The sequence below is a fragment of the Pimephales promelas genome, chromosome 23 (genome assembly GCF_988280905.1).
Source record: "Pimephales promelas chromosome 23, fPimPro1.hap1.1, whole genome shotgun sequence".
NCBI classification, from domain to species: domain Eukaryota; kingdom Metazoa; phylum Chordata; class Actinopteri; order Cypriniformes; family Leuciscidae; genus Pimephales; species Pimephales promelas.
The window spans coordinates 5,509,687-5,521,781 of NC_142791.1; the positions used below are offsets into that span (position 1 = coordinate 5,509,687).

The 12,095-nt window shown below is 38.7% G+C and overlaps 1 protein-coding gene across 2 annotated transcripts in view; it reads right to left on the bottom strand.

The window, feature by feature from the left end:
- The window catches only part of cblb (Cbl proto-oncogene B, E3 ubiquitin protein ligase), a 73,919-nt gene that overhangs the window by 2,802 nt on the left and 59,022 nt on the right, over nt 1-12,095 (bottom strand). Inside the window, exons 11-18 of one of the 2 annotated variants that reach the window (XM_039675649.2) lie at nt 10,632-10,799; nt 10,190-10,552; nt 7,848-7,933; nt 3,497-3,625; nt 3,342-3,406; nt 3,004-3,108; nt 914-1,069; nt 356-478 (exon numbers count right to left, since the gene is read on the bottom strand). In XM_039675649.2, coding sequence (XP_039531583.2) covers nt 356-478; nt 914-1,069; nt 3,004-3,108; nt 3,342-3,406; nt 3,497-3,625; nt 7,848-7,933; nt 10,190-10,552; nt 10,632-10,799 — 1,195 coding nt within the window. The remainder of the gene's footprint in view (nt 1-355; nt 479-913; nt 1,070-3,003; nt 3,109-3,341; nt 3,407-3,496; nt 3,626-7,847; nt 7,934-10,189; nt 10,553-10,631; nt 10,800-12,095) is intronic. The other variant, XM_039675650.2, reaches the window with a different exon arrangement.

Here is a 12,095-nt window from a genome sequence, read left to right on the forward strand (position 1 = left end):
TTATAATTAGTGTTAACAGTAGTGCTGCTTAATATTTCTTGTACAAACAATTAGGTTTTTTTTTTTAGTTTGTTTAGTTTTTTTTAGAAATCTTTGATGAATATTTTTTTTTTTACATTTATTTGAAATAGAGTGTTTTGTTTTGTTTTGGTTACTGACATTCTTCAATAAATATCTTCCTTTGTGCTCAGCAGAAGAAAGAAATTCATACAGGTTTGGAACGACTTCGGAGTGAGTAAATGACGACAGAATTTACATTTTGAAGTGAACAATTCCTTTAAACTCTGTATTGACCAATCAGCATCCAAGACCAAAACTATTTGATTTATAACAGCCCTTCTACAATGAGTAGTACCTGAGGTGGGCGGCAGTTGATCGTAGTCTTGAGGAGCCCTGAGCGGCTTCTTCATGTTGTCTCCGGTTAATCTCCGCACGGGGGGATTAGGAGCCGAGTTAATCAATGTGTCTATGAACGTGTCTGTAAAATCACACTGATAATTAGACACCAATACAACCCCAAATACAGCCGTAATTGACATTTATACTACATTAAAGGGTTAGTTCACCCAAAAATGAAAATTCTGTCAAGGCCAAAATATCTCAAGAAGGAAATGAATAGTTGAATAAAGTCATTATTTTTATTTGTTTTTTTGTGCACAAAAAGTATTCTCTTCGCTTAATAAACTTAAGATTAAGCCACTGTAGTCAGCCGGCCAGTTTCGATTCCTTAAGAAGCCTATGGAGGAGTGAGACAGCTCTCAGATTTAATCAAAAATTTCTTAATTTGTGTTGCGAAGATGAACCAAAGTCTTACAGGGTTGGAACAACATGCGGGTGAGTAATTACTGACAGAATTTTCATTTTGGGTGATCTAACCCTTTAATAGTCCCAGATGTGTGGGATTTGTCCTCACCTGGGCTGAGCAGGAAGTGGTCGTGTCCAGACGAGGGGCGGGCAGGTCTGGGGTAGGGTGAGGAGGACGAGGGTTCTGTGAAACTGTTCCTGATGGGGGGAGGAGGAGGAGGCTGGGACGGAGGAAGAGAGTTGAACGGGTCTTCCATTGGAGACGCTGGGAGAACGGAGAGAAAGGGAGAGTGGTTGAGTCTTTCTACATGCCTCAGCAGTTCCTCTTCTCACCAACAGATGGAGCTAAAATATCATCCAGCCACGATTTGAACGCGTTCTGAATTTTTGTTGTTTGTTTTGAAAAAATACAGCAAGGATGCATTATATTAAATAAGATTAATTAGTAAATATATGTTTACACTGATGCAAAATATATCTACATCAAGTAAATGTTGTTTTTTTATCTTTCTATTTATCAAAAAAATCCTGAAAAAATAAATGTTTCTTGAGCACTGAGTACTGATGCTGAAAATTAAGCTTTGCTAGCAAGAGAATAAATTACATTTTAAAATATATTAAAAAAAGATAAAGTATATTTTAAATTGTAGTAATTTCACAACACTGTATTTTTGATCAATAACTGTAGGCATTGATAATTACCAACCCCTTACCTTACTTGAAACAGAAATATAGTTTTAAATATTTCATTTTGGGAAACTGCAGTATGGTTTTAATTATAGGTAACACTTTACTTGAAGGGGTGTGCATAAGTCTGACACGACACCTTCATAACCATGACATATGAGAGGTTTTATGCATGATTATGACAACTGTCATTAAGTGTAATTCGCTCAATTATGACATTTTAATGCAAATATGACATTGTTTGAGATGTCTTTGTTATGACAACTTGACATAAACCAATACATCATAACCTGTCATAAATATGACTTAAACAAGACATAGCAGATTCATAATCAAACTTAAGAAACCACTTTGCTTTATTGGTTAACATTACATTAAACTGTCATGTGGTTGGCTTTGACATTGGCTGTCATGAGGCCATGAATATTTTTCTTGACCTCAACAGTGGTACTAATTGAATTTGTCATTAAAATATTATAATAGCCACATGACAGCCAACGTCAAAGCCAACCACCTGACAGTTTAACTTAATTTTGTCAAGTTATCATGACAAAGACTCTGACAGGTTATGATGTTCTGGTTTATGTCAAGATGACATAACAAAGACATCTCAAACAATGTCATTTTTGCATTAAAAATGTCATAAAAGAGCGAATGACAGTTGTCATAAACATGTATAAACCCATGTGTCCTGTCATGATTATGAAGGTGTCATGTCAGACTTATGTACACCCCTTCAAGTAGTGTTACCTAATTATATAGCCAAAATAATGGATTTTAGTTACTAAGCAATTGTATTACCATAAGTTTATAAAAGTAGTATGACTATGAATTAAACAAAGGCAATTTGATGTCTTCATGAATCTGTCTATATAAAAACAAACAAGCTAAAATCATAATAAAATTATACTAACATAAAAAATGTATGGAAGTGAAGGTGAATGAATGTAAAAAAAAGTGTCTGAATAGAAGCACCACACAAACACACCTTAACTACATCAAACAGATCATTTTATATAAGCTAATAGGTAACACTTTGCAATAAGGTTCATTTATTAAACATTAGTTAATGTATTAACTAATAAGAACTAACCATGAGCAATACATTTGTTACTGTACTTGTTAATCTTTATTAACGTCAGTTAATACAAATCCAGTTGTTCATTGCTTGTTCATGTTAGCTCACAGTGCATTAACTAATGTTAACAAGATTTTAATAAAATATTAGTAAATGTTGAAATTAACATCAACAAAGATTAACAAATGCTGAAGAAGTATTATTCATTCTTAGTTAATGTTAACTAATGTAGTTAACCAATGAACCTTATTTGTAAAGTGTTACCAACTAATAATCAGATTCATTCATTATGACTCAATAATGAATAAGGACTGCATTGGTGTTCGCAGCTCTAACCTAGTGCAATAGTAAAAGTAGAAACCAACAAATGAACACCACTGAACAGTCTGCTAATCAGGCAACCAATCAGATTGAGGCGCTGTGCCAAAGGCTACCTTGAGGGGGCAGTAGAATGTCGTAGTCTGAGGGCGTCCTGTTGTGGAGGGGGCACTGTGTGGTGTGAGCCACACCCGAAATCAATGAACCAGAGTCAAACCCACCTGAGGAACACAACAGAGTTATACTGACCTAAAAATGGCCTCAACCTCTCAGTGAGTCACCCATGTCAGCCAAAACAACTGACTTCAACAACCACTGGCCGCCACATTAAGAAATGTATACTTTAGTCCCTGTTGCTACAAACACACACAAACTCCCACAATCACACTAAAAGATGGTCAAGCAGAAAATGAAGATGACAAAGCAGAGACTGTGTGTGTGTATGTTCTCTCACCATGCTCTGGAGGTTTATGTTTCTTTAATTCTGTGGAGAGATCTGACAAGCCGTTTTCTAAAGTCCTTTATGAAAAGAAAACACATTAAAATGCGGACGGGACGATAAGACAGTCAATGTTTTTCACTATCGTGTGTGTGTGTGTGTGTGTTTACCTGTTGGGGATGCGGAAGGGGATGCAGACGGGCGGCTGTGTGATGCAGACGGGATGCGATGATGGAACCTGATACTCGTCCTCCACTCTATCCGTCAGACTCCGATGGCTTTTGAAGGGCTTGGTGTGTCTGTAGATCACACAAAACTTATTACACAACATGTACAGGAAGGTAAGTCAGGACAACACAATCCCACAATGCTTCAGGCACACAGATAAGGTTCAATGACCATTCAGTGTTTTTCACAAATGATTTTTACATGTTCGCCTAATGAAAAAGTAGTTGCCACAATGTTAGGGAAGTTGTGAGTGGCTTGGGCATTCAAAATGGTTGATATGATGCTCTTTAACGTATTAAACAGTCCCTCCAGGATTTCACGATTTTTTTTTTTGTGATTTTTGCGATCAAAATGACTGATTTTGTGGTGGTAATTTCCAAAAATTTGTGAAAAAATTTGCGATTTATGTTTAACATTTACCATAATAGTGTTCAGTCCTTCCAGAAAAACACAGTTTTTTTTTTGTGATTGTTGCGGGCAAAAATTGATTGATTATGCGGCCAGTTTTCTTTAAAAATGCGATGGAATATGTGGGATATTTATGCAATTTTATGCGATGAAATTGCTGGAATTTACAAAAATTGAGGGAACTTGCAAAAATTGCGGTTTGATGAAAAAGAGAAAAAAAGTGATTCCCCCAACATCCTGTTAATATAAGAGTCATTTCTTATTACTTCCTTTGATAAACAAGCATACTACATCATAGAAAGTGCTGGGAATATTTCATTTCTCATCTTGTTTTATTTCAGACTCTAAGAGTGTAAATAAGGTGTGGCCCCTTTAAGAGCTGCGCGCTCCCTGTTGAACTGTCGAACACCCCATGTGTGCGGGTAATTTCTGTTTGATGCTACTACTTTTATATTATGTTGTTTATTAAGTAACGATGTGACGGTAGAACGTTCGACAGACAGTTATACAAGTTCGATTTGTGAGATGTCAATCGCCTCCGTGAGTCTGTCTGGCGTCGCGTAATTGCGTCACTTCATAACGTTCCCATGGAAACAGGGGGAAATGGCTGCTCTTATGTGAAGCAAACGCAACATTTTTCAACTTTCTGCTAAGATACATGTGACTTTTTTTGCAACGAAAATGCGAGGATTATGAAATTATGCAAACCCCGCATATTTTGCACGGAAATCGGCAATTTATGCGGCGAAAGTGAGGCGTATTTGAAAAAATGCGGCCCCCGCATAAATATGCGGACTTTGGCTGATTTTGCATTGAATTCAGCGATCGCATAATGTAATAATAATCATAATAATAATCGCGTTTTTCTGGAGGGACTGATTAAAAATACTCAGAACACTTAAGCCACATCATGTACTGAGCAGTTTTGAGCATGTTGCTTTGTGGTTGCTAGAGTGTTTTTAGACTATGATATTTGGTCTTTATATAGGACTAATTGCCTCCTTCAATGCAAGTTTGTGGGAGGAGACCTTCACACAAACTGCATGATTTGAGACATGATTCATGTATGTACCATGGAAAGTTTCATACAAAGCCGAACAACTCCCTAACTCCAAATTATTACATTAACAAATATGCAAAAAAATATGCTCCCAAATTACAGCAAATTGTGGATTCACAATATGTAAATATTTACATAAATGACAGAATTATAAGTGATGCCACGGCACTCGTGGAAAAATCCTCTTTGACGGGAGATTTAGACGATGTTCTCCGCCTTCATGCTGACTCATTGAAACAAGCACTCTTCAGTGCGTGAGATTAGCCAGTTTAATCACGTAATGCTCTAACTAAGACTCCAACGCTGAGCTAAAGTAGGCAAAGACATCCAATATTTAAACGGGCTGGCACCACTGAGGAGGGGGGATACGATGGGCGGTTTTCCAGCCAAACTTTAACTGCTACCGCAATGCACCGTTAGAGGGCGCTTTAGGCACTTCATCTCCCTGTGATGATGATGAAGCGATTCACTGATTCACTTCAAGTGTTTCGAAATGTTCCTTGATCCAACACATCAAGAGTGTTTATGGATGTACATTTGCCAAGTGTTTAACAGAAGCCAACCATAACAGTGTAAAAACACCTATGAGAGTGAGGGGGAGATGACAGGTTCACAAGTTTTGCTCTCTTTGAGGAGGTGGAAAGTGCTCTCAACCGTTCCAAGTCAGTGGTGTGTTTGTGTTTCTGTAGAATAAACGTATGTTGATGTGTGTGATGCCCATCACAAAGAATCCAGTGTGCCCGGAGCCAACAGAGAATATATATATATATATATATATATATATATATATATATATATATATATATGAAGAGTTCAGATGCAAAAGCCTCTAAATGCCATTTGAAATTGTCTTCTTTAATTATGATTTTTATCAAACTTGTATATTTAAGTTCAGTAATTTCACTTAAATAACAATTAATAGGTAATTATCATTGCCATTTAAGTGAAATCACTGAACTTAAATATACAAGCTTGATAAAAATGATCATTCTAGAAGAAAATTTCAAATGGCACTTAGAGGCTTTTGCATCTGAACTCTTCATACGCATTTTAAAAATATATACACACGTACACACGCTAGAGTAATCTTAGCCTCTATAAACACTACTGACGCAGCTCTATGGACAGATACACCACATAGACACACAACAGTATTCTTCGGGGCTCTAAACAACAGCCATTGTGGTTTCCAGAACCACTCGGTTTCATTTGTCAAAGCGGTGACAGAAACACAGTTTTTCTTGTAGCAGGAACTGCTGAGAGGAGCAGAACAGTGTTGCATGAATGAAGCCATTAACATTGACAACCAAACCAAGGGTGCTATGGGTGTTATAGTAGAGTCAGGGCATTTCTATGCAGTGTATTATTTTGTTTTTGTTTTTTAAGAACATTTTATAAACCCTATGGCAAAATTCTGAAACAGCGTAATGTAAAAAATAGACTGCTAAGGTGTTCATGGGGAATCTGTAAGTTAATTGCTGTATACTAACAAACTGAAAACCACTTTTTACCAACTTTATAGCAACATATCAACAATAAGCAGAAAAACTTAGCAATAACAATGTACTAAGTAGTTTTTTGTATGCTGCTATGCATTCAATGTTTAAGAACACTATCTACTGTATAGAAACATACCACTCTATATCAACATATTGACAGTATTTAGAACACCCAAGTAATTTTTTTTTTTTTTTTTTTTTACGTTTGCATTGAGAAACTGCATAGCAACATCTAAAATAACACACTAGCAACATGTACTGGAATTGATAAGGTGTTCTGAGCAGTTTTTAACATGCTTTGCATTTTCTAAATGCAAAAGTCCAATCCAAATCCAATCACTTATCACAGCACATCTTTCCTGAACAAGCAGCATAATGTGAGGTATCATTCATGTTTGTAGTACAAACAACTAAGTTCACCCCTATTCTTGACTACCTAATAATAATAATGACAAAAATTCAACACATAGCACAATATAAGGGAAAGAATGAGCATAAGTGTTTGTGACAGAAGAGGAAATATGGCTTGCTGCTTGGAGTGCTACCTCTCAAAGGCTGGTTCTGTTTAATTCCCTCAAAAACCCCACAGGAAGTCCATCACTGTTGTGTGTGCGTGTATATGTGTGTGTGAGAGTGTATATATATATGTATGTGTGTGTGTGTGTGTCTTTATGTTTGTTTAAAGAGCACATGCTCTCCGGATCCTGGTGCTCTTGCATAATTGGTGCGCATGTGTCCAAACATTACTGTGTGTGTATGCGTGTGTGTGTGTGTGTGTGTGTGTGTGTGTGTGTGTGTGTGTGTGTGTGTGTGTGTGTGTGTGTGTGTGTGTGTGTGTGTGTGTGTGTGTGTGTGTTTGTTCTGTCAGACCTCTAGAGATATACAGGATGCAGCCTGTGCACACAATCCCTGGATCACATTAACCCATTCATTAAGTCCACATGATATTTTTGTCTTTTCAGCAAAAAAAACACTTGCGAGAAATAATAATAATTTAGTCATTAAACGTCACAAAAGCAGATCAATGAGCAAAGCAGGAAAAGATGCTCTGGACTGGCATCACAATGAGATCAGCAAATCCACAGAAAAACAGTGCTCAAGAGAGGTAAACAGCTAATTTATAATCATATGAAGACAATATGAGTGAATTGAGGAGGGTAAACACAGTTGTTTGTTTGGTGAGGCTCCCTTCAGAATAAAGAGAGACAGATTGATTTGCTTTACAGTGATTATGATCAACATGGACACAAATAACAAGAGCCACAGCTAGGGCTCCAGGGATGGGAGTGGCACGTGTGTGTGTGTGTCTGTGTGTGTGTGTCTCACCTCTGGTTGTGGTCCAAAAGGGGAGGGGAGTGACGCAGAGGAGGGACATCATACTCATCACCAGGTAACAGACCGTTGATGAAAGACTGCAGAGAAACACAAACATGAAATGTTAAAAATCACCATTTATGATAAATAATTTATGGATGTAGTGCTCGATAAGAAACCTGACATAAAAGGTACAGATTAAATTAAATGGGACTTATCCGTGATAGATATTAGATTATTTGTCATGGATGGATAGATGGATGATGGAAAGTACTGGTGAATAGCTAGACGGATGGATGGGTGGAAGGATGGTTGGATGGTTAGAAAGATAGACGGACGGACGGATGGATGGATGAAAAGTAATGATGATTGGAAGGATGGATAGATGGATAGACGGATAGATGGATAGATGGTTAGAAAGTACGGATAGATAGACAGACAGACAGACAGACAGACAGACAGACAGACAGACAGACAGACAGACAGACAGACAGACAGACAGACAGACAGACAGACAGACAGACAGACAGACAGACAGACAGACAGACAGATAGATAGATAGATAGATAGATAGATAGATAGATAGATAGATAGATAGATAGATAGATAGATAGATGAAAAATACTGATGAATAGATGGATGGATGGATGGATGGATGGATGGATGGATGGATGGATGGATGGATGGATGGATGGATTGATGGATGAATGGATGAAAAGTACTCATGAATAGCTAGACAGATGGATGGATGGATGGATGGTTAGCAAGATAGATGAAAAATACTGAAGAATGGATGGATGGATGGATGGATGGATGGATGGATGGATGGATGGATAGCTGGAAACTACAGATGAACAGTTAGACAGATGGATGTATGGATGGATGGATAGATAGATGGTTAGAAAGATAGATGAAAAATACTGATGGATGGATGGATGAAAAGATAGCTGGAAAGTACAGATGAACAGTTATACAGATGGATGTATGGATGTATGGATGTATGGATGGATGGATGGATGAATGGATGGTTAGCAAGATAGATGAAAAATACTGAAGAATGGATGGATGGATGGATGGATGGATAGATGGATAGATAGATGGTTAGAAAGATAGATGAAAAGTACTGATGAATAGATGGATGGCTGGATGGCTGGATGGATGGATGGATGGATGGATGAAAAGTACTCATGAATAGCTAGACAGATGGATGGATGGATAGATAGATGGTTAGAAAGATAGATGAAAAGTCCTGATGAACAGTTAGACAGATGGATGGATGGATGGATATAGATAGAAAGAGAGATGGAAAGAACAGATGGATGGAAATGACCGATGACCAGCTAGATAGATTATAGATAAAACGGATTGAGAATGGGAGAGAGAAAAGGAGAAAGAAATAACATTTAAAGTATTTTCACACAGATGATCCTGTTATTGTGTCAAATCAACAGATTAGAAGGATCTTCAGGACCCTCATCATGGAGCTCTAGAAACCTCGGATGTCTGAGCCGGTTTATTTCAGAGATCAAGAGCAGCGTGTGATGCTGCACACTAGCTGTGGCCTGAGGACAGTGCTGTGTGGGTTTGTGCCGGGAGAACAGGGGCCAAACTCTCTGTGCCCACACTGGGACACTAAATGAATCCATACACTGACATGCCAACCAGGGACAGAGAGGGGGTTGAGAGAGAAAAATCACAGTCCATTGGTGGTTACATATAATTGCATGCTGCAAACCTTAGTAGAACAAAAAAATCCACAAGCACTTCATTCAACAAAAAACATTTCAGAGAAGTTCTTAGTTTCCAAAAGGGCTTTAATGAGAGACCCTCTGCAGCTTTGCAACCAAATACATAACCCTCTCCAATCCCCTTGTGCAAAACATGCTCATTTAATGTATAATCTATATGAATATGTACGTGTATGTTGAATTCTGGAGCATTAACCCAGATAAACCAAAACACGTCGGGGTGGGAGGGCAACGGCTGTAATTATGATGCGTTTTTAAATACCTCCTTTTTTAATGCCAGGGCCAAAGACAGGCACATTCACACAGCCAAATTTCACAGCCCTGCTTTAATGCGAATATCGTCACTGTTGCTTAGTAACAGCTACGAGCAAAAAAAGTGAATATTTATGGCTTAAAATAGGCATGTAAGGGCTTGTGAATGAGTACAGAGGGTTCTAGGTGATTTCGAAACACAATGTCCAGTCATTTTTCTGCTCTTATCTCATGTTCTTGACTCTGCTTATCAAAGAAGGACATTCCAGCCCTAATATAAAGTGTCACTCTCCAAAAAGAGCGCGTGTGAACGTGATCAGCATGATCCAGGAGGAATGTGTGTGCGTTCCTAACCTTACTACACTCTGACTGCGCATTCGGTCTGTGGCCGGTCCGGTTCAACCCCAAGTCGGCGCCGGAGCAGCTGAGGGGTCTCCCGTTGATGTGCGCAGGGGCGGCGTGGGCGAGTTTGGGGGAGCGGTCTGCAGCAGAAGTCTTGCAGTCTGACAGAGCAGTGCTGTCTTTAGGAGTCCAGGCCTCCAGGGGCGCTCTAGGGTCCCTGGGAAGGCCAGACGAAGGAGTGATGAGCCAGGCGGCCCGGCCCTCTTGAGGAATGTGAGGTGGGCGTTCTGGTGGAGGAGGAGGAGGGGGGTCTCTCTGTGGGGGTGGAGGGGCAGGAAGGGGCTTGTCCTGTTTTCTGGACATACCTGGAGATGACTGAAAAGAGAAAAGAGAAATATTAAAAAACAGAAAATTAAACTGAGAATAAAAATATTTATCATGATCAGCAAGATACCTTGGGAGAGCCTGTGGGGCTGGGAGCGGGCGAACGGATGAGGTCAAGGCGGGGTGGGACGGGTGGAATGTTCAAGTGCGGGCCCATGTGATCTGCAGCGGTTTTCCGGCGTTCACACACAGGGGATGAGTTCGGAGACATTATCGGCGAGTTCTGGATGTCCATCGACTACGCAAAGAAAGAAAGAAGCAACCGAGGCGATTTATGACTTATTTAGCGACCACATACAGTAGCAATCATCCATAACATGCAAAAATCATGATAGCGAGTTTTACACAATCAAGCAATAGTTTTTTTCTTTTTTTCTTTTTTAAGTTAAAGGGATAGTTCACTTTGAAATTAATTTTAGGTATGTTTTATCTTACCTCAAGGGCATCAATAATGTAGGTGTCTTTGTTTCCACAGTAGTTTCAATTTTGATATTTTTAGGTCAAACCATTCGTGTCTATCAGTCATATAATGGAGGTCTATGGTCACCACCTCAAAGAGCATGCACAGAGAAGTCCAAATTAAACATGATTTAATGACTCGTCTATGTAAGTACACACTGATGGCCTAAGACATGAAACGAGCGGTTTGTTTGAGAAAACAAACAGTATTTATAACATTTAAGTGATCTGAGGGCGCCTACGCTTTGTGGCTGTGGTTACAAGAGGTAAAAACAATATAAATACTGTTAGTTTTCTCTCACAAACCGCTCGTTTCATGTCTTAGGTCATCAATGTGTACTTACATTTACGAGTCTTTAAATCATGTTTAATTTGGACTTCTCTGTGCATGCTCTTTGAGGTGGTGACCATAGACCTCCATTATATGACTGACAAGACATGAACGGTTTGACCTAAAAATATCAAAATTGATACTACTGCGGAAACAAAGACACCTACATCTTGGATGCCCTTGAGGTAAAAGCTAAAACATATCACAAATTAATTTCAAAGTGAACTATCCCTTTAAATACAGAAACACTCGATGTTGCATAGATATTGGGTCTTGATTGAGATAAAATATTTGCAACAAACACAACAGCAGTACAAAGAGAAGGAAAATGACACTCATTATTAATCATCATGATTGCGTACGAAGCTATCCTAATGGCCTATTACCTCCATAAATAGCTTCGGGCAGGTTAGGGTATTCAACTTCCTAATCAACTAAAAGTCTCATTAGCATATCCATGAACTGAGCACTTGCAGCTGGACAGCTTTTGTTCGTGGTCCACCAAAAAATGTATAAAGGGGGGAAGCGCTACAAATTAAATTAGCTAAAAAACGTGACAGGAAATTAAAAGGTGAATAACATGCTCTTTGTGCGCTACTCTTAGTACGAACAAGCTCTCACTCAATAGGAAGCCAATATCCTCTACAAGTTCACTTGGAAGCGCATTATAGGGAGAGAAAAAACTAATATCCCACATTTCTATTTAAAAACATTCCTGCCAGAAGGTGCCCTCTATTTCTCTCC